General features: G+C 32.1%; 2 protein-coding genes across 8 annotated transcripts in view; both read right to left on the reverse strand.

Moving 5' to 3' along the window:
* LOC139518787 (uncharacterized) lies at positions 1-27791 on the reverse strand. 4 transcript variants are annotated; one of them, XM_071310346.1, is made up of 22 exons: positions 27635-27791; positions 23384-23467; positions 22062-22138; positions 21675-21721; positions 20791-21487; positions 20115-20173; positions 19625-19696; positions 18870-19001; positions 17898-18020; positions 17432-17507; positions 16264-16387; positions 14743-14835; positions 14490-14576; positions 8942-9046; positions 7682-7868; positions 6600-6743; positions 6157-6242; positions 3917-3987; positions 3447-3595; positions 2877-3006; positions 1861-1934; positions 1-974 (listed from the first exon to the last, which is right to left on the reverse strand). In XM_071310346.1, the coding sequence occupies exons 2-22, from the start codon at positions 23411-23413 to the stop codon at positions 970-972; spliced, it is 2568 nt and encodes an 855-aa protein (XP_071166447.1). In that variant the 5' UTR covers positions 23414-23467; positions 27635-27791; the 3' UTR covers positions 1-969. The 4 variants fall into 4 exon arrangements, with proteins under 4 accessions (XP_071166447.1, XP_071166444.1, XP_071166446.1 ...); XM_071310343.1 differs by having other exon boundaries at positions 23384-23419; positions 27476-27651; XM_071310345.1 differs by lacking the exon at positions 27635-27791 and adding an exon at positions 27476-27632.
* Positions 1-27853, reverse strand: part of LOC139518784 (uncharacterized) — a 310064-nt gene that overhangs the window by 129715 nt on the left and 152496 nt on the right. The window lies entirely within an intron of this gene.

Consider the following 27853-nt stretch of genomic DNA (forward strand, 5'->3'; position numbering starts at 1 on the left):
ACCCAACATTTGCCATTTTTAATTTACATGATTTTCTCGTAAGCTTCCGTCAAATCCAAAATTGCCATTTCGTAACGAAGGAGTCGCCATGTTGACTAGCTGAAATTAGTCGATATGCAAATAATGCAATAGAATAGAAAATAAAACAAAACCTACCTCAAAAATCAGTTTTTATACAATATCATACAAATTTCGGTGGTTCACGTAACAGAAAACTTTCAACTGTAGCGGTTTCATTTGTATGACGTCATGTTTTGAAATGACTTAAATGCGCCAAAAAAATAATAGACTTTCGCGGAATTTTATTTTATTTCTGTTTTGTTGATTTCTCCGAGCTCTTGTGCATTACTTCTTTTTATTATGCATCCGAAGAAGAATAACAGTTATTTTGTCTTTTTTCAGTTGCACTTTTTAAATCAATAAAATCGGCAAAGGGTCTAGAATGTAATAATCAAAGTTGTTGGAAATCTTTTATGTAAGATACGCCAGCTAATTCACAATGTAAACACATAGAAAATTCCAAAGGTAGGGTCATTGAAAAACCTTTTGCTGCAGAACAACTTAAACAATTCACCATTAAACATTACCGTTTCGTATTGGGCATCAACATAATATTGTCTAACGAAAAATCTGCTGATGTTTGGCATTCGGAGATGCCATAAATAACTTAATGAGTTGTCGCTACGTAAACTGATATATGTCCTTGATGTGGTTCAATTATTATAAAACATTTAGTCATGATAACACATACGTAACCACTAGAATTAAGAAAAAATTAATCAAATGTCATTAATGATTCAATGTTTATTCAAAATCTTGCAAAACACAGGGACTGTGCAAAATTCCCGATTACACAAATGCACTGTATCATATATATGATGTAGTTAATTGAAAATAAACTATGTTTTAGACAATACTGTTTTAACCCCAGAATAAAAGAAGGTTTGTTGTCATTCATAAAGTAGAACTTCAATCTGAAAATAAAAGAAAAAATGCAAAATATTTTCCTTCCATCACAAATGGACAAATAAACTAAAAACCTTACTAATACTTTAGGGTATAAAAACCTTTCAAAGAAAAACATTGAAGTAATATAATATCCCGATACATGCATTCGAAAGGCTTTCATGGATTGACCTTCACCTGACACGCTTAAAGACAAAATCTGGACTTATATAATGAATGCATTTACTTTAATCTACAATTAACTGAATTATACTTGTAATTTTGTTGTTATTGACGTATTAAAGCAATTTTTTTCCCTTGCTTTTAGTTTGTAAAATACAAACGCGATATTCGGCATATACAGAAAAGTTTTTTGTTATTTGACCATTTATTTATTATTCTATAAACACTTTAGTTATACCTGTATTTGCAATTTAATATATTTGTGATTAGTTGACGTAGCTTAACACTCTATTGATTAGGCCATTAAGTTGCCCGTTTTTCTTTGTTGACATGTTTCTTCGTTTTTATAGTGATAAAGATTATTACACAATGTTGACTAATGTGCCCCTATTTTCACAATTATTATGTCAGGGCCTGTTATAGATGACTATGAAAGGGTTTATCTCATTGTTGAAGGCCGCATATTGACTTTAAATCTTTTTGTGTCATTGGCAATTGTACCACATCACTTTATTATCTTTATTATAGTACAATGAAGTGGTAGGACATATGTTTTAACTATGAAGTTCAGTTACTGTTAATATGTTTATTCACAGTATATACAGAAAAACAACAAAAAGGTTACAAAGGGGAATTAGAAAAATCAGATTAAAAAGGAAAGACACAACCATGGCCAATAGAAAATATAGCAATATCTACACTTATTTTGTTGTTAGTTCGTATAAAACTTACCTTTTCTTCTCACTGGGATTTCTGTCTTCTTTTGTGGGGTTTCTTGTATCATTCTTTGAAAATCGATTATGCACCTACAATTAAATGTATACTGATTAATACATGTCGATCCAACTGTTAAGCTTACAGGTGTATCATTAAAAAGATGATACTATCTTATAAAGTGCAAATGAAGACATGAGTTTTCAAACATATTGACATGAGAAACTAGACAATTAAAGCCCTTATAGGAATTTTTTATCTGTGACATATTACAGTGTAGACTCATCAAAAGCTATCTTGTGCCTTATGTACATGAGTTAGTATTTATATGCGAACGCTTTCAGGGCATATGAAGTAAATCCTGTTTATGGAAATTTCTAAATGCTCAGTAAAACGTTATATTCATTTCTCGATTTTATTTTTATTGAAACATATGGTCACATATTTCATTTTTTTATTCCTCGGGTTAAACCAGCCTTTATACGTGTTTCGTAGAGGAAATTGTTTTATTCAATAATTGAAAATTAAACCATGTCTTTCCTGTTGCATAATGATTGTTTTCCTTAATTTGTGATTACTTAAATGGGTTATACGTGTTTTTCATATCTTCGTGGGTTAAGGATATTATAAATCAAATACGATTTTGAAAATTAAAAAAAATTATCTCTGAAAAAGACTGGCGTAAAGCGAACCCCTAAATGGCCCTTCCGATCAATTCTACACAAAATTAATGCCACACTAATAGCCATAGATGTCAATTCCATATACAAATTAAAGAAACATTGATAATTGATGACTTATTTTGATTAAACGGCTTCCAAAATGTAAAAACAAAGTTGAAACTTCTTTGGAATTTTTAATTATATTTTTACAATAATCTATAACGTAACTTGTGTAACTTTATATGTGTCAATAATCTATGGCTATAGAAAACTAGAAATGTGATTCCACGAGAAGGAACAACCGCTTCTTTTTACAGTATGACTATATTTCGAATACTGATTTATCACTTAAAAATTCTAGTTAAGATTTACGTTGTATAATTCATTTCAAAGACGATTTTTTCTGTTGGTTTCCTTTGGTAAGCTTTCTCAATTTTGGTATTAATTTCGGATGGGTATTGTGTCCACTGTGAGCCCTTCTTATACTCCCATATGGCACTTACTGTTAAGAAATTAAAATACAATAGTTAATTATGAAAATATTGTGTTTGTTGTTGCTGTATAAAATCACCTCGGAAGTACAGCAGTTCATATTCAAATGTAAAGAGTCAGGCTTTCATTATCAGCAGATTTCAATATTTTTGTTTATGGGGTTTTCAGGCCTAACTCAATTTATGATTTTGATGCGCAAGGAAGGCGGTTTTGAAATTGATCGAGACATAACGTCTGCAATGCAAATATAAAAAGCATGTTTAGAAAATTTTTAATTATTTTCCGCTAGAAATAAACCTGATTTCATATGTAAACATAAAATTTGAAACCTGTTTTTTTTTATGAGTAAGCACATGCTTGATAATAAAGCAATAAGGATAAGCAATGTAGCAGATTGAATGTTTACCTTTGCATCATAGTGATTATAAATCAGAACTTTTATTTTCTTACCTGTTGTATCGGAGTATATAGGGATAACATAGTCCAATGGGTCATCCTCATTTGTTGTGTTCAAATTGTGGTGATTCTGTTGTCCAATATGACTATGATTTTTTGGCTTCATGTGTCCAATTGTCCTATCATTGTTCGTAAAGTTATCACTGAAAAAAGTTGGATGATGGAAAGAGAAAGATAGTATCAAAATCATTTTGATAAAAACACAAATGGACTGTGAAGTGTAATCTTATTAGTATTATTCAGAAAAGCAACTTTAAAAATACGTGACCTCTAGATTTTGGGAAGAAAACAAATATTCGTATTATAAATCATTTTCTTCAAATATTGAAGATGCTGTAAAATAGTTTGTGTTTTATTACTGTTATTTAATTTTATGTTTCAATTGTATTTATTATTATTTATTAAAATATAGAAATCAATGTCTATAACTTATAAACTCTGTGAATAGTTCGTTCATTACTTACCATACACATACTTCAAAAAGGCCATCATGTCCAATTTTAAATATGCCTTTATTTGTCCCATCCCATCTTACCTTTACAAATTAGAAAGAATACAAAATTTTAGTTGTGTTATACACATTCAATTCAACAATTTTATTTAGGGTTTTATCGATCGTATTTTGGCGACAACTTTTTAACCATATTCATGATCCACAATGATTTTCACGCAGAACTTGTTCTCGATATAAATTAAAATCAGCGATAGTCGGATGCCAAAAGATTATGCCGGTTTCCCTCTTTTTTGCTTAAAATTCACATAGTAGATCTAGTTACGTCAATAGTCCTTATATTGGGTTTGTAGATATAGGAAGATGCCAATGAGACAACTCTCCATTCGAATAACAATTTATAAAAGTAAATCATTATAGGTCAACGTACTGCCTTCAACACAGAGCCTTGGCTCACAATGATCAGCAAGCTATAAAGGACCCCAAAATTACTAATGTAAAACCATTCAAACGGTAAGACCAACGGTCTAATCTATATAAAAAAACGAGAAACGAGAAACACGTATAAATTACGAAAACTACTGTACATCAGATTCCTGACTTAGAACAGGTGCAAACATATGCAGCGCGATTTAACGTTTTAATGGTACCACACCTTCTCTCTTTTTATGAAACAATAGTATAATATCACAACATAGAAAAACACACGATAAAATATCAATTGGAAGGCTCAACTCAATCAAAAAACGTAAATTAACACACTATGAATGAATAAAGTTGATCTGCGATACCTGAATGCAAATACATAGTTAATAAAATTATTAGTGATAAATACTTAAGGTCAAGAGTAAATAAACAAGTTCATACAATGTGTCGTTTAGTCTTTTCTTGTTTCTTTGTTTTGTTTTGTAGTCTGTTGCTTGTTTTTTTTTCTCGTTTTTGTTTTGTTTTCAAAATTACGTTATCAGTTTGTCTTCAACTTTTGTGTTTAGTTTAAACGTATTTATTTATAGTGGATTGGGAAACAAGTTATTGCAACTTATTGTGTTTGAACATCCCTTTAAAACTTTCTGATACTTTTATGAATAAATAGTTTTTAGTGGTTCGAATCATTTAACGAAGTCCGACTTCCACCGAGCTATATCAGCTTACCTTTCACATGCCATTCGTAGGAAAACAATTACAACCCAATTACGGATCAAAAGAAGATCTCCTAATTACATGATAGTTTACAAGTGAAGTTCGGAAAAGACACTTTAAAGGGAGACAAACTATGATATTATAAAATATATAAAATATGATTTTGTTTTGTTCAATCTTTACTGAAAGTGAAATAATAATTCGCTTTTAGCAGCCAGTCTGGTTCAACTTTGTTAAAACAGGCTAATAAATATTGATGATGAACTATTCACTTGCGAGTGAATACTTCGACTTCATTAATTCCGTATTCATAGGAACTTCATTTTAACCTCTAAGCTAGAAATCGATAACACATAAATTATGTGTGTCAAGTTAATTATAGGAAAAAAACGTCAACATTGAAAGTGAAAGAAAGATATATAATTTGATTGACTGATTCGATCCATTAAACAACATCCTTATACAGATAGAAACGATGATTAACAAATATATTTATAATCTATTATATGAAATTAAACAAACCTAGCAAAATCCAATTGCACGAGTTATATATTTATATCTATATTTATGTGTATATTGCTTATATGATCATTGGAGGTCTTCGGCGGTCAACTCGAAAGTTAATTAAATGACGTCTAAACTAAAATACACACGAAATGAAGTTACATATTATCGAGTCCATGTCCTAAAAATTGTTTAGATTATACTTTTTATAATTTGGATCAATGTTTACATGGTTATAAATCAAATATGAAAATTCGAGCCAATCGATGAACATGAATTTGACAGCTAGTGTCCCTTTAAATTTTCCATCTTATGCTGTTACTGCTAACGTCGATTACACATACTTTGACGCCACTTTTACTACGATGATGAGGTAAAATATTTGTTAAGCTATCACCAGTTCAAGTTCGCTTTAACTGACATATTCTTGAACGATTTTCAAGTTTTATTTCTTTTGCCTTTTTTATGTGTGCAAATTCTAAGTTAAAAATTAAAAAAAACATATAAAACGAATATAAGGTTTTTATTTCCTCCTTAAATGCTAAAATACATATTAGTAAAAGTCTCCCCTGAACGTAAAAACTATATACACTAACAGATAACACTTACTACAACTTTGCCTTCAATTCTCACTTGAAGTACAGTCCCTAATGAACTTTCACCTCCGTCAAAGTCGTCATACTTCCAATCTTGACCTGTGTGGTATTGAATATGAAATATACATTGAACATGCGTAGTTGTCCCAGGAACAGCTAGGGAGATTTAAGTTAATCACAAAAAGCAAAGAAGATTTATTTATTGATCATGCATGAAAAACTTTCTCTTAGAATATTAGTTTAATAGGATTTGTATTGTACAAATTATTTCCAGTTTGGTGATGTCTACAGTCGAAATCATCAATCTCAAGTTTTAAAAAGGAGTTGCATTGTGTTCCAGATTACGTTTATCTTAATATACATGTGTCCTTCGCACTGTAGTTGGTATCTTTCGTTTTGCTTTATAATGCAATCCTATATATATTTGCATTGATATCACTGAAATTCTAACTTTACCTCTGACAACTCTACAACCGACTGCTATCAACTCATTAACAAGTATTCTTGCTTCATCTACTTTTCGAATTTGATATGTATCCATTTTCTCATCATAGAGATATGTCAGTCTGTTTCCATGGTCCCATTCTACCCAAATCCAGTCTTAATAAGAAAATTTGAGAATAAAAATATTTTACAACATTTAGAGGAAAAGAAGAATCGAATAATCAATTGCTGAAAAGTACTTTTATGAAAAGGATTAGGAAACAGATAAAATTGGATAGTTTATATTTACTTGTTCATGTTTTTTCTTTTATTTTTTATCTGAAGACTTTTTCAGCTTCGGTACTATTAGTATCTTTGTTAAATGATTATCGTAGCATAATATCTAAAAAAAAAAGTTCTCCTGTCATTCAAATCGTTGAATATAAATTGAAAATGTTAGCAGGCTTGTGTATAATTAGGTCAAATAAAAATAAAATGGTATGTGGAGTATTCATCGATATGATCAATGTCCATACGTAAGCTTAACTGTACCAGGATTAGAGAAAATATATGTGCAAGAATACGTAAAATATTTTGAATCTGTGAATTCGAAAATAAAATAGCATTCGTCATGTGCTCACAAGAAATTCATCTTCCAATGTAAATTTACAAAATGTTTTAGCAGGCTAACTTCAACAACCTTTTCTCTTAATGTTAATTTCATGTTGCTACTACAATTTGTAGTCAGTTGAAGTAATCAATTTGACCTTTTTAACGGATGTCATTATAATTCAGCTGCCAGTTATATAAATATCACGACTATTTACAATACCACTTTATTTTTTCCGATTGTGGACTTATCACACTATTTCAACTCGCCGTGAGCAACATATGATCATGGCAGGTTTAAAATGGGTCAGTATTCTTGGGGTTCCTGATTTCATAGATTGGTATAGTGTGTGGTTTACATTGGTCTATCTTGGGTTTGAAATGAATTAATGTGTGTTTGCCTTTTATTCCTTTGTCTATATTAACAATTGTGTTGTTTGTTTTTCTTCGAATGAATACATTTCTATTGCATTTTTGTTTCTCCATCCTCTTTTAACATGACGTACCACTAAAATCTTGTCCAATAACAGTTCCTGCAAGACCCAAATCTTGATCATCATAAGCCCAATCAGGACCACGTCTTACTCTATCTCCTAGGTGAAGTGTATTACACCTTAATTCCACATAATTCCCTCGCATGTTTTCAAACCTTAAGGGGTTGATAAAATCTTGAACCATATCTAGACAGTCATTCTGAAAAATATATTGTGTTTATAACTTTAGATGCTTAATTATCTTTATGGATACATTGATCCCATTTTTTCCCCTTTAATATCATTTAAATCAAAGATCACATATATGTGATAACTGCGACAAAAATAATTAAAGATATTGAATTTCATTTTTTTAAAGTGCACAATATGATCCATATGAATATTGAATAGGTATTTGATGAATATGCAAGATTTGCCTTCAAATATTATAGTTTTGAACATAGCAAATTCGGTATGTTTCGGTAATACACATGGCAAAATCCTACTAGGTACTTAATTCATATGATTTGCACCATGTGACTCTATGCCTTTTGATTACATAACTATCTATTCTTTCATCTTGATTTCTATTTGGAACCTTTCCTGTGTCTTTTTTACACTTTTTTGTGTTTTTCATTATAGCGAACTGAAAATATTTTCAAAATAAACAATGGTACACGAACAGAATGCAAATAAAACAACATACTCAATTCACTTTTATGCAGACTCAGATATTGGCATATTTTCATTATTATTTTAGGGTACTAAATGATTGTTAACTTGTCTTTACAAATTTTGTTTGAATATACAAAACTTGTGCTTCAATGCATTGATGTTCAGTATCGTTATTTTCTAAAACATATTAAAAAAAAGTAATCTCAAACAGGTGTTATGGGCATGTTGAAGAAAACGTATTGAAGTCCTTTAGTAATTTTTGGATTTGAGATGAAGGACAACCATGAAATCAAAATTCGTTGATTTTACCTTAGTTTATTTTGCGTGCACTATGTTTGTTTCCTTTGTCCAATCTTAGAATGACTTGATTTCCATAACTGTATACATTGTATTTTGTGGAAGGTATGATGAGAAAAACGCATTGTTAACGTCATTGATAAAGGAAATATACATCTAGTCAGCCAGTGTTATTCATTTATAATATATATAATTCATTCATAAAAAAAACTTCGATATTGATGTATATGAGGTCTAGACCGTTGAGAGTTAGATAATGTCTGCTCCAAAATAAGGTTCAATTAAACAGATCGCATGAGGATGCCTGTTTGTGTGTCTTACATGTATATCATCATAATTTGATCTTTCTTTCATTTTTCTCCTGATAACCTCTCTGCTTTTGTTGTTTGAGTATCTAATTTCTGATGCTATGTTGATTGCCAATAACTGTAACAATAAAAGACTAATTGAATATACACAGCAAAGTTAAAAGAACACTTTGTTTTGATAGCAATTTCATCATTTCTACTCTTTTGCATGTTTATTAAATCGACTTAAAATAGGATTTGTATGGTCGGTGGAGAATTGTTTTTACATACAAGTTATCAAATAAAATCATTAGAGATACCAGGATAAAAATATTGTCCGACAGACGCATGTTTCATCTACAAAAACATAACCAGGGACGCTAGAACAGGATAGGGTAAAACTGATCAACTCAAGTACGAAATTGACCATTCTGAACGGTTTTGTCAAATACAGCGAAGGCTACGTAATTACCATTTTTATATTTGCCTAACCTGCTCATGCAAAGTCATTTCACGTTTTTGCGAGGTAATGGTGAATTTTATGTTTGTGAAATTTGAAACGAATTAGTTTATATATGTTCATGGGAATATCATCCCTAGAATTTTCTTTTAGCCTGTTATCTTTTTTCGCAAGAAGGAATATTTCTCGTATAATGTTGAACGGAGTGTTACTGTGGATTTTTTTATTTTCGTGAGTACCAATTTTTGTGGATTGACGAATACTAACTTTTTTGTTAATATATAATTTCGTTGTTTTGGCAAAGTCTGCATATATTTCCTTAGAAAAACTTGTAATTGAAAATTTAAATTCGTGTTTCTATTGTACACACAAAATCTACAAATATTGGTAATTAACAAAAATTAATGAATCCACAGTATTGCTTTCGTAAGTTTAATGTACCTTTCGAAGGTCACAATTCCTTTTTGACAACGGATTAATCTGTTGTTTTTAACTAGATACAAAACACATCATATTTTCCGGAATATATTTCTTTTATCAAACTTTATTCTATTAAAAAGCTTAGAAGATGAAATCGTCAGCTGTAAACCCGTTTTGAAAACTGTAATACTTGTACAAACAGGGCAAAATCGTTTTCAGCATATTATATGTAAATAAAAAAGAACTGTCTAGTGCTTAACAAAAATTTAAACATGTTTTTCCATGTTAAGAAAAATCCAAAAGCGTAATATTACTTAAAAGAGGGACGAAAGATACAAGAGAGTCAAACTCATAAATCGAAAATAAACTGACAACGCCATGGCTAAAAATAGAAAGGACAAACAGACAAACAATAGTACACATGACACAACATAGAAAACTAAAGAATAAACAACACGAACCCCACCAAAAACTAGGGGTGATCTCAGGTGCTCCGGGAGGGTAAGCAGATCCTGCTCCACATGTGTCACCCATCGTGTTGCTTATGAGATATCAAATCCGGTAAATAGTCTAATACGGTAGGTCACATTTATGAAAGGGAAGGAGATTGTAGTTATGACGTAAGGAACATATCCGATAACAATTGTGAAACGGTTATTCCATAACAGTCAACCAACTCGTGATGGCGTCCGTAAAATTTACGAAGAGATGATTTCAACTTCACCATTTGGAACTCTTGATTTAATAGCTTCCTTGTGAGCAACAACCCTCTATCAAGAAAATCATGATAGGAAATGCAAGGACGAGAATATCGTATCGATTGGGAGATATATACAGCGTATGCAGGTGCTGCTGGAATGTTGCTACTTAGAAATGGAAAATTCACAATTGGAAAGCTGAAATCATGTCTTTTGTCGTAAAGTTTTGTTCTCAATCGACCCTCATGTAAGTCAAGATATGAGGCCGACTTAACTGTATCTGTTGTATCTTTTATCTCTAGTTCAATGGTATAGATGCGTTCGACATAGTCACAAAATTTTGAATTATTTAGTGAAAGAACATCATCTATATAGCGGAAAGTAGAGTTAAAGGATATTGTTTACTTCTGATCTTTCTCCCTAAGAAGTTACTGTATGAAGACAGCCTCATAATGATAAGTAAACAAGTCGGCAAGAAGAGGGGCACAATTCGTTCCCATTGGAATGCCGATAGTCTGTTAAAAAACACGTCCTCCGAACATAACAAATATGTTGTCAATCAAGAAATCAAGCATCTGAAATGCTCATCTGGTGCAAGAAAATTGATACCGTTAATGTTATTACTACCACTAGGCTGATGCCTCTGCTGATGGACTGTTAGTCCCCGAGGGTATCCCCAGCCCAGTAGCCAGTACTTCGGTACTGGCATGAACATACGGATTTTTTGTGTTATTAAAAATGTTGGAACTTTTTATAAATTAAGGAATGTATCTCCTCATGCAAAGCTCTGATTCCTTTCACGGATTTGGCTATACTTTATGGACCTTTTGGATTATAGCTCTTCATCTTTTATATAAGCTTTGGATTTCAAATATTTTGGCCACGAGCATCACTGAAGAGACATGTATTGTCGAAATGCACATCTGGTGCAGGAAAATTTATACCGTTAATGTTATTGATAATGTCAGTTTCAGAGAATTTTTTGTTTGAATCAGAGTGATCCTTTACAAAGTAGGATTTATCCCTTCCCAAGACAAGATACTTGTATCTTCGTTGGCCATTCTTTTTTTATAAAACAAAGCAATACCAGCTCTTTCAATTCGTCTTTTAGTTTGGAATGTGGAATACTTGAATAAAGTGTAGAAAAGTCAAATGTTTTAATACTATTACAAGATGAAAGAGAGTTAGATTGTATGTACTCTAAAAGATCTTTGGAATTTTTAAGTATCCACATCTGATACACGCCACCTCTAGAATAGGCAGTTTCACAATAACTTTGAAGGCCGTCTTTGATTGCTGATAAAATAGATGTTGATAATTTAGAAAGAGTATTCGTGGAGCACTTGGAAGACCCAGCAATATACCGTTGTTTGTAAGGACACTTATGCAGTTTAGGTATCCAATACAGTGATAGAAGATCCAGTTAATCATCTTTGGTTGAAATTCCAAAGGAACATAGAACAGAGCTATGATTATCCAGCATTTCCTCTTTGGTAAGTGTTGTGAGGGTATATGTTGGGTTTCCAATTGAATTGTCAATACCTAATTCGTTTATCAAGCAGTTAATGTAATGAGTTTTACACACAAACACGATGTTGTTTGGGGCTTTATCTGCGGGGACAACAACATATTTGTCATGAAGGTAGGATAAGTGTTTTGAAACATTAGGGTATTTAAAGATTGACGTAGCATGGGCTTTGATAGACACATTCAATTTCTTAATTCTGATTTGTATCAACGAACTCACTGCCTTAATCCATTCGGTGTTTACGTCTTCCTTCTCACCCTTAGCCCATTGCCTGGCATAATCCTCGACTGAATCCATCAAAATTTTAAAGTTGTATTTCCAAGTAATGGATTTTGGCTCACGATGTTTTGGACCTTTCGATAACACATTTCGTAGGGAAGTGTTATTAACAATGTTGAGGTTACCGATAATAATGTGGCCAGCCGGATTATATGTGAATTGGGAACTAGCACAAGTGCAGTCAGGAGGTTTAGACATGAAGTCGTCAATACTGAGATCCTGCAAAACGTGTTTGTAATTGAAAATTTTAGTTGCAATAGGTTTGGTAAAGGTATAGGTATAAGAAATGATTGGTACAGACTGGTCTTTGAAATAAGGAGGTATTTTCGATTGAAATAAACAATCATCCGGAATGTTCAATAACCCCAATAAAGTCAAATATTGAATATTTCTAAACAGAAAGAAATATGAAGAACATGAACAGTAGTTATTTCAGGATCAATCATGATTTGGTTAAAATAATCAGCAAAATGTGTGTTACTTTGCTTTCTTTTTGAACAAAAATCTAAACATGTTTTTTCACAATATAATATTTCAAAAAGCGAAATATTTTAAAATTAAATAACAGTTACTATTAACAGTTCTGTTGATTCAATAATGTCATAATCTGTATAGAACTGCATAATAACTGGGGGAAATCCCTATTGTTTTAAAAGCATGGGATTCAATTATAAAACTTTATTTGAATCCGTTTTCTTGCGACCTATTTTGAAACTTAGCTTTAGCACGTGTACACATGCGCTAAGTGCATTCAGTTAAAAAAGAACAGAACGATAACGTTGAAAAGTGAAACAAGTAAAGCCTGTGGAAGAATAATTTCAATGACTGAATCAGTCAATCAAAAACAATTTTCTTATACAGGTATTGAGTCTTTTCATAATGTGGAGTTCATAAAATGAAAGCGAGTAGATTAAGAAAAATGGAGAAACACAATTGCACATGCTTGTCAGTGAACATGAATTTGACAACTCTTACCGATTAAAGTTGTAAAGTCTAAATAAATACTAGAATTTACTAACATTTTTGATATCTTAAAAGTCAGCTTCGTGTTCATGAATATTTTGAGGAACTCTTATTGGCATTATGATGGAAAAAAGTAAAATCACAAAAAATCCTGAGCTCAGGGGAAAATCCAATCGGAAAGTCCATAATCACATGGCAAAATCAAATGACAAAACACAACAAAAACAAATGGACAAGAACCGTCATATTCCTGATTTGGTACCGGCATTTTCAAATATAGAAAATGGTGGCTTAAACCTGCTTTTATAGCGCTAAACCTCTCACTATGTTGACAGTCTCATCAAATTCCGTTTCATTTACAATGATGCGTGAACTAAACAGACATAATAATTAATACAGTATTAATATGGGTACAGCAGTCAGCATCGTGTAACAATTTTAAAAAGAACAATTGGTGAAGTTGAAATCATCTCTTCGTAAATTTTACGGACGCCATCACGAGTTGGTTGACCGTTATGGAATAACCGTTTAACAAATGATATCGGATATGTTCCTTACGTCGTAACTACAATCCCCTTCCCTTTCATAAATGTGACCTACCGAATTAGACTATTTACCGGATTTGTTATCTCTTAAGCAACTCGACGGTTGCCACATGTGGACCAGGATCTGTTTACCCTTCCGGAGCACCTGAGATCACCCATAGTTTTTGGTGGGGTTCGTGTTGTTTATTTTTTTATTTTTCTATGTTGTGTCATGTGTACTATTGTTTGTCTGTTTGTCCTCTTCATTTTTAGCCATGGCGTTGTCAGTTTATTTTCGATTTATGAGTTTGACTGTCCCTCTGGTATCTTTCGTCCCTCTTTTAAACAGAACACAAAAACATCTATCTACAAACACATTCATTGATTCGCGTGTCTAACGCTAGAAAATTATATACGTCATTCAATGTTTATACAAACAATTTTAAAATTTCACATGGGCAATGTAAGCATACAAGGTTAAAAAATCAAAAGTATGTAAGAATTAATTTCAGAACTAGACCAATATTTGAGATAGTCCAAAAGTTATATAGAATTTAAAAGAATCCACAAATAGTTCATTCCACTACGCGATTGAATAATTTTGACGTTTCTGGTTCAACGTATTTTCTAATTCATAATATAGATATCATAATGACATATAATAAAACAATATCATACTGACGGAAAGTATATCTAATTTATCAACATACCATAACTTGGGTCATCATAGTCAATCTACCAATTTCATTGTCTTGTATAATTTTCCCGTTTGTTTTTCTCATAGCCTGTTCCAAAATCTGAAAACATAATGAAAGATTTAACACGCAATTTTGTTTATAAAAAAAAAAAAAAAGTTAAATCTCATGCTCCGTATATTCTTAAAACACAAAGTATCATACTGTTTTTTGTGTCGTATACACCATTTTTCTTTGAATAAGTAACAAGAGTGAATATTATACAAACGATGTTATGCTGGTTTCCTCCGACAGGTACATAGAATATCTTTGTAGATGTGGAAGCTATTATGTCTATTAGACCATTGATGTCCGGTTTTACCTAAAAGAATGTGTAAAATCAAACAATGAATTAAATAATTGAGTTAAAGACTACCAGAACTTGTATATTTTTCATTAAAACTATTAGCAACCGTACTAGTCTACTGTCACACACTGACAAAGAATGTGTTCAGGTTTGAAACAGTTCCATAAGAACTGTAAAGTCATTATAAATACGATATTCCCTAAATTGTTATTATTCTAAGAGTTCTTGCTTTTTTATAATACTTGCTGATTACAGCCTCTCCGCTTCTTGTTTCTTTATCAAGGTTATAGTCAGTAAAGCGGAGAAAATATCATTTCATATAAAGAAAATTATTCCTCGGGTTGAGTTAACTAACAATTAAATTTTCTGGTTTTTTGTATATCTTATATTGTGAATCAGTTCGTGATTATTTGTATGATTCAAACGTTTTCTCTTTATCTTAACTTCTTTAGGTTAAAGGTCAAAATTGTCCCTTTTTGAAAATCTCATATAGGAAGTCGATGGAACTATCAATAATGTTCACTGATTCGTATATTTTGGTTTGCTGATAACATTTGCGGCTTGTTGGTTTTTGCTATCGAGTATACTTTAAGATACTTGAGTAAAGAGGAGTTCAATTTATAAGGCAATTTATGATTATATTCAAAATGCGATCATTTAGTTAAAATAGTAATCTGTAGTTTAAAGAGTAAGATATACGTGCATATATATATATATTTGTACACGATTCTCCTTATATGTTACCCCAAATATGAAAACCGAATTTAATATTTCCTAATGGTAACTCACTGGATACCCTTTCCGAACACACCATCATCACGTAACCTAACACTCTTCATCTGATTTTTTTTTCACACGAAAAACTGTATATTTACCAAATACAAGAGGCTAAAAATTTGTATAAATTTTAAATTATTCATAATTCATTTTGTGGTTTGTAATAGAATTGAATTCAAATCTTCATACTTTAAAAAAAAAAGAACTAAACATTTGAAAGCATCATTGTTTGCATTAAACAAAATGGTATTTCAGCTCAAAAGAAATCATGTTCAATTTTGATAAAAAAAAATATATATGAACCTACTTTCATACGCATGAGCTAACTGAATAATAATCAAACAACTATATTTAGCGAAAGAAAAGAAAAACACATCATATGTTTTTCTTTTTTATATATATAGATTAGAACGTTGGTTTTCATTTTTGAATTGTTTTCCATTATACATTTTTTTAGTCCTTTAGATTGCTTCCGGTGAGATGCAAGGCTCCGTGTTAAAGGACGTACTTCGACTTATAATTGTGAACTTTTGATACATTGTGACTTAGATAGAGAGCTGTCTCGAGCTCGTTGGGACTCATGCCATTTCTTCTTATTTTTACGTTCTTACCGAACGTCGGCATAAGATAAACAATGGATTAAACAATTATCTTATCTATACATACTCGAACAGATCGGAAGGAAATGGTATTGTCATCATCATCTTCTTGAGGTATATCTTGAACTGAAGATCCATTTGTGAACACAATCATATGCGCTTGTACTACTGTATCATGGGAGTTGCCTAATCTACCTTTTTGTTAACGAAAGAAAGAAATGTGTCCTTTGGTTATATATGTACTAGTGTTGACTGTTTGAGTTTAAACAAATAACGATTGTACTTTAGCCATTCTATTATTCGTTGAGTTGAACATTACATTATTAATATACGGTTTTGTTTGATTAAGATTTAGATTTAAAGACTTTCCAAGCTTAAACTTCATGCCTATCTTGTGAAATTTATTAAAACACTCACATGGCAATGGTTGAATATTATAGGTAATGCCTGGTGTTATAATTAGTGTAGAAGCCAGAGTGGTTTGGTGTTGTTTTCATTTAAATGATATGCCTGGTGGTATAATTAGTGTAGAAGCCAGAGTGGTTCGTAATTTAAATATTTGTGATTAAGCTGAGATTGATAATTTCTAAGTCAAAGTTAACTGTTATTTTTTTTCTTTTAATTCTCTTTAGGTTTTCAACTCTGCAATGCTTTATATTATTGCCTTTTCCAACAGACGATTTATCCCACTGTTGGTGCATTTTCACTCCCTGATTGTTACATCGATCAGATTGAAATGCAATATTTCTAACTTAATTTTTATTCTTCCTTAACAGAAGATGCCGACCCTGTCATTTCATCAACATTAAAGATTTATGTTAATTAATATGATTTTGGATTTTTTTTCTGTCAATTCTGTTCCTTTTTTAATTTCCAGTAATTGTGCTAACATACTTCAGCATCTACATCTTTTGAATACGGCTTCAAACTTTTTATAGGATGCAATCGAAACCCGACATCTTCAGTCGTGTCCTTTAGAATACTGAATTGCCGTTAACTTTATATGGACGTCACTCAGGACAAACTAGTGCTAAAAGTTTTGAGACGGTCCAGATGTCTTAAAGTTGAACGGTTTGGCGAATAACAATAATCAGACACGTTTAGTGGATATAAACATGAACCCCTATGGACGATTTGAAATTTTAAAGACATGTTTGGCCGAAACAGACACGAATGGAGGAAACGGACACGTTTGGGGGGATGGACAGTGTTACATTTTTATTAAGTTTGAGTACATACATGACACAACACCAGCTAAACCCATTAGAAGTCCTCCAATGACAGGAGCATCTCCATCTGGTGTTAGTTTTCCTAATAATAAATAAGTCATTAAAGTATATTGAAAAAAAGATATTTGGCAAACCTTACTACTACTGTTCCAAATACACTTATATATTTGCTAACGAATAAAGAGTGCATATATTATGAGTCTTTTAACACAACTATTTCATCGAACTTGAAATAAAGGAAACACATTTGCGTCTGCCTCATTTCTCTAATTACAACTAGAAATTGACAATCAGGGTCAGTTGAAAATATTTAGGATGATTTCAGCTTCCCTATTGACAACGTTCCATTTCTGTGCAGCAGTTTTTAAAATCGTTACTCTCAAATCACAAGAGGAAAAAAAATTGTAATGAAGTATATGCTAGACTTTTGAGGAATGGTCGCTTATCTACCCTGCTCATTATATCACATTACCTATTAGTTCTATAATCAAATCATAATCATTAGTTGCCTCTTGGATAAGTCTGGTTTGTCGTCCAAAAGATGCAAGACCAATTCCATTATCCATTTCTGTACATTCACTTTGTTGCTTGATGCCTACAAAATATTCAACGAAGGTGTGATCGAATAAGATGCATAGTATTTGTATTAGTTGTTAATGGCTTTGAACTTGCTGTCAGTTAATAGTTATACTCTCAGATCTGTGCTTGGTATCTTCTTGTAGTTGGATGTAGAAAGTACCCGGCCACTGTGTTTTTTGTTAGATGTATGTCTATTTGTATCAATCTGATGAGTTAAGCCTTTTTCAACTGATTTTTATAGTTCGTTCTTATGTTGTATTGTTAAACCATTGTACCAGGTTAGGGGTTATTAGGATCCCGCATACATGTTTAATCCCTCTCGATTTTGTATGTAGGTGCCTGTCCCAAGTCAGGAGCCTGTAATTCATAGGTTGTCGTTTTTTGCTGTGTTACATATTTTGTTTCATCAATTATTTTTGTACAGAAATGCGGCCGTTAGTTTTCTCGTTTGAATTGTTTCACATTTGTCACGGGGCCTCTTATAACTGACTATGCCGTATGGGCTTTGATCATTGTTGAATGCCATGCAGTGACCTGCAGTTGTTAATGTCTATGTGATTCGGTCCCTTGTTGATAGTTGTGTCATTGGTAATCATACCACATCGTCTTTTTTTTTATATCAGTGAAAAAATATAAACGTTCTCTAGGTACTCTAGTAATTTGCAATTGTATACCTTTAATAATATATTAACTTTTTTTTAGTTTCGTGTACATCCTTTATTCCAATTTCACTGTGTTTCACAAACATCTGCTTGTACATGTGCAACAATACTTTTTATTAAGTGCCGATCACAAACGTGAACATAAACGCAATAACTATGTTTTATACCTGCTGATACATAAAACATGCTTTTCGTACACTTACCATACACGTACTGTAATGCGGCAGATTTCAATCTTTGGAAATATTCTGTCATACGTTTTGATGTATCTAACACAAGAATAACATCTTGCGATCCTCCAAGTTTTACTGCTCCTGATATCATTCTAGCTGAAGCTGGAAACAATAGTATTGATACAAGTTATTCAATTAAGTCTTAGATTAGACCGTTGGTTTTCACGTTTGAATGGTTTAACACAAGTAATTTTTGGGGCCCTTTATAGCTTGCTGTTATGTGTGAGCCAAAACTCCGTCTTGAAGACCTATAATGGTTTACTTTTATAAATGGTAACTTGGATGGTGAGTTGTCTCATCGGCATTCATACCACATCTTCCTATATCTATATAAGCGTTGTTAAGTATTGGCCTTTTCAACTATATTATTTATATATATTTATATTTGATTACCACTGGTGAGTCTTTTGCAGACGATACAACTGTCAGGCGTACTAAATTGCAAACTTGGTATATAGGATGACAGAGTAATACAAATAATTATGTCTTAAGTCAAATCTAATCTTCCTCTTGAGCGACTGATTTGTTCTTCCCCATTTGCATTTAAATGTCGATGAGTAAATGGCCATATGCTTATATAAAGTAGTGTGTGGTATAACGGTTTACTTTTACATATTATGATTGGGATGGAGAGTTGTCTCATACCTCATCTTCTAATGCCAAGATTTGGATAAACAATAAATGAAGCATTTTTTTCATGACATTTATAAAATGTAAATACTTACCATGAGCTCTCATCTGATTGGTATACTGTAGCCATTCTCTTATTGTCCTCGGTTGATCAACATCAAGAAGTTCTAAAAATATTAGACTTATAAATATTACTATTTTTATTTATATCTATGTTCCTGAATCATTGAAATTTGACAAGTCTTATACGGCTAGTCAGTCCCTGTCGCAAACAACGATCAAGGAAGTATCTTTTTTGAATAGAGGATCATTTAGCGGTCATCACTTCTAAATTAACATGCAAACAATTCATCATAATTTAATGTTCACTATGAAATACTATCCATTTTATTTTAATCGTTGTGAAATATCCTTTTTGGATTTTAACGACCACCAATCATTCTTGTGTATCAATATCATTGAGATTTGAAGAAATTATGATCATCAATTTCACTATTTCATCATTCTTTACTCTATGTATTATACATATCAAAATTTGACGTTTTGTATACATAAGATAGGTACTACTCTGTGCATTTAACATACTACAAACACTATTCTCCTCCTCTTGTGATCTTCTTCTCCGTCGTCTTGGTGTTCTAAACCTACAGATATCGAAATAATCATATGTATATTTATTAGGACTTTTATAATTTTTACTATCAATATTATTGACTTTAAAGAATGTAATAATTATTCTTATAACTTCCACTAAGTATCAGCAAAATTACATATTTTTTTTTTTAATTAATTCCGTTCTCACACATACTCAGATTTACAGAATGTTGTTATACAGTAGAGCTAGTAAGACAATACAAATGTATGACGACTTGTCTGTACAGCTAAGAATTTGAATCCAATAAATTTATCTTTTCTAACTATGGAAAGAGACGTAAACCACAAATGTAGAGTAAAAAAGTGGACCATGATATTTTTTTCTCTCTTACGTCAGACGGAAATCATCATAGGTTAAATTATTATTCCATCTGCGTAGATGTTTCTAGACGCTGTCTAACAAACCTGACAAGAAGATATTTATGTGAATAACCTATCAGAACTTTTTTCAGAAATGTTTATGACATATGCTGGCACAAAATGTAACATAGTGATGTAACATTAGTTGGTACAGGTCCAAACATTATGATAGAATCAAATCCGTTGTATTATCTAAAACTTGACGGCACATATTAGAATTTATGGGTATGTGTCATATAATACTAACCGTTCTTGTGTAAAAAGTGACATTTCTTCTGGTTTAATATTTGGCGGAATGAATTCTTCTTTCTCAAGGTCAATATTTAGAATGTTATTAATAGCTGTTCCTTCGAAACACTCATGTTTACTGTGATAATTTACACGGTTGTCATGTGGTAATTCCATAGAATTACTTTTATACCCGTTTTCCCGTATCTTTGTCCTGGTTTGAATAACTTGTGTAATCTGCTTTTCGCCATCACTCTTATAAAATAAACTTTCAGTTGAAAGCTTATTAAATTGGTTGTCCTTTTCAATGAGTGTATCCCTTTGAATAACTGCTTTATCATCCTTATCATGCAGATCATGTGATGTACTAATGGTACTCAATTCTTTGTCCGCCATAAATTCATTATCCTCTTCGACTGTGAATTCACTTGGTGATGATAATATTTCATTCATAACATTTGTACTTGATTCCGTGTTTCCTAGAGCAATTGATGTGCATTGTTGGTGTGTAATATTGGTTTGTGACGCGCTTGGAAAGATATAAGTCTTTTCACAAATGACTCCTTCAAAAATAGCATTACTTTGGAGATTGTCTGCAAGGACTTTTAATCCACCATTTCTCTTCAACAAGTTGGTTATCTGATTGGTTACTTTGTCTAACATGCTCGTGTCTTCAAGAATTTGCGTTTCTATATTTTGAACATGTTTTTCAAGCTCTAAAACATAAAATACATTTATGTTTCAAATGCATTTCTACACTGAAGACTCAGATAACAGTTAAAACACAAAATGATCAATAATCCTGAACAAACAATTGCAGTAACCGTTAGAATAGCTGTCATGGGGGAAAAGTATGCATGAAAAAACCCTGCTATTCAATCATTTATTTATAAATGTACTTACGTTGAATTTTATTCGAAGCAGCAGCTGAGTTTAACGACCAAGCCTCCCTAAAACATTACTCAGAATTAAAATACACAATAGAACTTTTTCAGAAGGTTATACCTTTAAAACTTCAAAGAAAAACTTGCAGTTTATGATCCTTTTACACATAATTAAATTAAGGAAATAGGAAATTACAATAAGCTTAAAACGTTAGATGGCGAATCTCTTTTTAAAGTTCAACTGAAAAGTCTAAAAAGCACCATCGTTGGCTTTATTATAACAGTGAATACATTCAAAATGAAGGAAATATACTAATTATGTTGCTGAACTGAATTCCAATATGCAATAGATATTGTATCTCAACAAACATATTTGTTAAACTAATGCTGAATATAAGATAATCACCGATTCGATGTGATACGACACAATATTTCTGTTTGAGTTTTATTCAATGCACGGACGGTCTGTTCCAAAACAATAACCTTAAAAAGAAACAAAAATTGAAACCACATAAATTACAGATTCTTTCACCGCATAGATTGCTGTTATTATACCTTACATATATTATAAACAATTCTATTGGGCAATACGTTATCACGTGACATGGAATAATTCAGTTAATGTTCATTCAATTACAAAGAAGGACGAATAATCCTAAAAATTCACACCAGAATTGAATAACCCTATTATTCACCGGCGAATAACTTTTTGAGTTCCTTGATTTGTACACGAGTAATCTCCAATGAAAATGACGTCACAGATGTAAATACACAAAAATTCAACACATTCACGTTACAGAATGTCCACTGAAAGAAGAGGAAATAATACGTTTGACATGCATCTATTGCTATTGGTATCTCTTATAAACGGTCATTTTAAAGGCCATCAATATTTTACCAAAATATTCTACCTTTGTTGTACATACAAGAACTTCCACAAATGTAGCTGTGACACAAATGTGTTTTCGAACGTCATTGTCGTCAACTTGTGTTTGTTACTAAAATAAGGTTAGTGTGTTTTCAATGATTCAAACATGTCAAAAGGCCTTTCCACTGTTAGTTCGGTATAATAAAACAATTGTGGCCCCTTAGAAGCGATGAATATCCAAAATTGTCAACCCTTAAAATTTATTTCACTTCGGGCTGCGCCATCAATGAAATAACCTCCTCGTGTTGACAATTGTGGATATTCACCTTTTCTACGGGCCATTATTGTACTATTTGCCAATACAATGTTTATAAGGCCAGACGACGTTTTGTCTAAATAACACAGAGAAATAATATAAAAAGTTTCAAACATGACTAAAGGCATCTATCACATTGGAAAGAAAAACCTTACTGTTTTTCGAATACTTTTAAAAGTTATATGAACAGTTAAAATGTATTTCTTTTATCCAGTTGGTATGTTACTTTGTTAAAGCGCTGGTCTGAAATGTTATACATTGGTATAGGTGAATGCTGTTTCATTGTTGAAGTCAATATATATATATCATCATAAACAATGTAATTGGGAGATATATCATACCCTTCCGGAGCACCTGATTTCACTCCCGGTTTTTAGTGGAGTTCGTGCTGTTTCTTAATTATTATTTATAACTGTTGATGTAAATGTCCTTTGGTTTTGTGAGTCTTTGTTTACTCCTTGGTTTTGATTGTTATTGTCTTATCCCGTGGCTTTTTTGTTTCTGAATCTAATCAATGAGAATACAAAAGTAGAAACAGACTAACCTCGTCTTTTAGCCGATTTTCCACATCCATTTTCTCCTATCAGACGAGAAAAAATTTATGATGTTGAATAAAGTCATAAGAAACCTCAAATTAAAAAAAATCATGCATATGTTTTTTTAAAACTAAATGGATAGTTTTTATTATACAACTTATGTACATATACTTTTTTCTGAGGAAAATTCTTTAATTTGTCAACATTTAGAAGAAGTTTACTGATTTTTAATTGCTTGCTTCCAGGAAGCAATTCGCCGACATATTTTCCGTATGCATAGTGACCTGAGCATAACCCTTCTCTTAAAAATTCCGGTGATCGCAATACGCATGGATCTGTCATTAAAATAAACAATAATCTGATTGTTCATGTTAAACACTTGCTCAATACCCATGCTTTTTGTTATTTGTTTACTATAAGGTGACAATTGGTAAACTTCGGCTTTAAAACACGGCATTAAATGAGCAGCCATATTTGTTAAATCATAACAGACAGAGAGAAAACAAATTGACGATTATACGATATATTTGCGTAAAAATGACAAAATCGTGCATAGAGTTCTAAGTTTATGATATATATAAAAAAAGAAGATGTGGTATGATTGCTAATGAGACAACTATCCACAAAAGACCAAAATGACACAGACATGAACAACGCATTTGTTCAAGAATTGGATAAAAATTATTTTTCACCACTCACTGGTTTCATATGACTTTAAGTAGTTGGAAGTGAAATATGTGAGTATTGTTTTTGGCGGTATACATATTGATTTTGTTATTACTAAACCCAACTACAAATACTTTATACACATGTGCACATTCTCAGTTCTACAAACTTTCGATTTGTTATATTTTGTCATGAACAAGGTAATGTTTTTCTATGACTGGTAAGGACATCTTTTCGCTAAATCCATTTCATATCAAATGCGTACTGATTGATATTCTATTCTTAGACACGAGATTACTTTGAGATCTGTTCTATGTGTCTTTGATTTTGCTAGAGTTTTAAATGATTTGTATCGATCAGATGTATAAAGTCCTTTTCAATTGATTTTTTATTGTTTGTTCTTACGTTGTAATATTTCACCATTGTTCCAGGTTAGGGGTACGGGGTGAGGGGTACCAACATCACATCATGTATGTGCCTGTTCCAAGTCAGGGAACTTGTGAATCAGTGATTGTCTCTTGATGATTTTCATCACATTTTCTTTTCGTCTATTCTTTTATACATCAAACCGGATGTTGTTTTTTTCAGTGTGAATTTTGTTTTTACATTTGTCATTGCAATGCCTTGGTTATGAGTTTTATCCATTGTTGATGGCCGTATAGTGACTTAGAACTGATAACGTAAATATCATTTACCCCTTTCGAAACTTCATTCTCTGTTCAATTTATGTTTGGAATCCACTGTTACAAACCCTCATTCAAACCAATACAAACTTGAAGCTATAATTTCGGATATTGCAAGTCACAGACTTTTCAAGCCAGTTCGCATTGGAAAAGATGAAAAAGAGAAAAGATCTTTTCTTAATCTTTCCTTTGCCAACAAAGGTCTCGATGGCGTCAACCTAGGCAATATCCTTCATCATAAATTAGTGCAATCGAAAATACCTCCTTATTTCAAAGACCAGTCTGTACCAATAATTTCTTATACCTATACCAAACCTATTGCAACTAAAATTTTCAATTACAAACGCGTTTTGCAGGATCTCGATATTGATGACTTCAAGTCTAAACCTCCTGATTGCACTTGTGCTAGTTCCAAATTCACATATAATCCTGCTGGCCACGTTATTACCGGTGACCTTAACATTGTTAATAACACTTCTCTACGAAATGTGTTATCGAAAGGTCCCAAATATCGTGAGCCTAAATCCATCAATTGGAAATACAACTTTAAAATTTTGATGGATTCAGTCGAGGATTATGCCAGGCAATGGGCTAAGCGCGAGAAGGAAGACGTAGACACTCTTTCCGAATGGATTAAGGCAGTGAGGTCGTTGATACAAATCAGAATTAAGAAACTGAATGGGTCCATCAATAACCATGCTACGTCAATCTTTAAAGACCCAAATGTTGCAAAACACCTATCCGACCTCCATGACAAATATGTTGTTGTCCCTGCAGATAAAGCCCCAAATAACATCGTTTTTGTGTGTAAAAGTCACTACATCAACTGCTTGATAAACAAATTAGGTATTGACAATTCACTTGGTAACTCAACATATACCCTCACGACACTTACCAAAGAGGAAATCCTGGATAATCATAGGTCTGTTCTATGTTCCTTTGGAATTTCAACCAAAGATGAAGAACTGGATCTTCCATCACTGTATTGGATACCTAAACTACATAAGTGTCCTTACAAACAACGGTATATTGCTGGGTCTTCCAAGTGCTCCACGAAACCTCTTTCTAAATTATTAACATCTATTTTATCAGCAATCAAAGACGGGCTTCAAAGGTATTGTGAAACTGCCTATTCTAGAGGTGGCGTGAATCAGATGTGGATACTTAAAAATTCAAAAGATCTTTTAGAGTACATACAATCTAACTCTCTTTCATCTTGTAACAGTATTAAAACATTTGACTTTTCTACCCTGTACACAAGTATTCCACATTCCAAACTAAAAGACAAATTGAAAGAGTTGATATTACTTTGCTTCATAAAAAAGAATGGCCAACGTAGATACAAGTATCTTGTCTTAGGGAGGGATAAATCCTACTTTGTAAAGAATCACTCTGATTCAAACAAAAAATTCTCTGAAACTGATATTATCAAGATGCTTGATTTCTTGATTGACAACATATTTGTTACGTTCGGAGGACGTGTTTTTCAACAGACTGTCGGCATTCCAATGGGAACAAACTGTGCCCCTCTACTCGCCGACTTGTTTCTTTATTATTATGAGGCTGACTTCATGCAGGAACTTCTTAGGAAGAAAGATAAGAAGTTAGCAATATCCTTTAACTCTACTTTCCGCTATATAGATGATGTTCTTTCACTAAACAATTCAAAATTTGGTGACTATGTGGAACGCATCTATCCAATCGAACTAGAGATAAAGGATACTACAGATACAGTTAAGTCGGCTTCATATCTTGACTTACATCTAGAAATTGACAATGATGGTCGGTTGAAAACAAAACTTTACGACAAAAGAGATGATTTTAGCTTTCCAATTGTGAACTTTCCATTTCTAAGTAGCAACATTCCAGCAGCACCTGCATACGGGGTATATATCTCCCAATTGATACGATATTCCCGTGCTTGCATTTCCTATCATGATTTTCTTGATAGAGGTTTGCTGCTCACAAGGAAGCTATTAAACCAAGAGTTCCAAATGGTGAAGTTGAAATCATCCCTTCGTAAATTTTACGGACGCCATCACGAGTTGGTTGACTGTTATGGAATAACCGTTTCACAAATGATATCGGATATGTTCCTTACGTCGTAACTACAATCCCCTTCCCTTTCATGAATATGACCTACCGAATTAGACTATTTACCGGATTTGTAATCACTTAAGCAACATGACGGGTGCCACATGTGGAGCAGGATCTGCTTACCCTTCCGGAGCACCTGAGATCACCCCTAGTTTTTGGTGGGGTTCGTGTTGTTTATTCTTTAGTTTTCTATGTTGTGTCGTGTGTACTATTGTTTTTCTGTTTGTTTTTTTTATTTTTAGCCATGGCGTTGTCAGTTTGTTTTAGATTTATGAGTTTGACTGTCCCTTTGGTATCTTTCGTCCCTCTTTTGGTATCTAGTAGTAGGGTTGTCTCATTGGCAATCATACACACATCTTCTTATTTTAATATTATTAACGATGTTTATTTTGCAATTGTTTCGCGTCATCCGTTTTTCATACTTTTTTTAAAATATGCATTGCGCTCGGGGAAATAAAAAAACACTCATGTTAAAAATCAGGGATGTAACTCTCATTGATTCATTTTTGTTGTTGATATAGCAAGTTATGTAATTTTTTTGTGAACATAAATTTCTTCTTTTGTTTTACTAATGATTAGTGACGCTGTTTCTATAATTTATTATTTTTTGGTGTTAGTTGTATGATTTATTCAAATCAGAAATATAACGCTTACCTTTTATATATGAAGAGAGACTAAAGAATGTGTTAAAATTTTTATCAAACCAAAACATTGACCTTAACTCTGACACAAATATTTCCCAGCTTACTAGTTTTAATCAGATCTATTTACATCCCTTTTGTTTCGTCTTTGAATTATTTCCTTTGTATTTACCTTCCTTTGATGTTGTCATTTAATTTTAGGTTTTTCCAATCATGTTTCCCATTTTTGTTAATACTATAATAATGTTGCCGTAAACCATATATGCATTTTATAAATAGATATGTGTATATTATTTGATCTGTAAATAATGCTCTAGAAGTATTAAACATTTTCTGAGATTAAGATTTCTGGGAAATGTTGATATTGCTATTTTTATCATATCATCTATAC

The sequence above is a fragment of the Mytilus edulis genome, chromosome 4 (genome assembly GCF_963676685.1).
Source record: "Mytilus edulis chromosome 4, xbMytEdul2.2, whole genome shotgun sequence".
Classification (NCBI taxonomy): domain Eukaryota; kingdom Metazoa; phylum Mollusca; class Bivalvia; order Mytilida; family Mytilidae; genus Mytilus; species Mytilus edulis.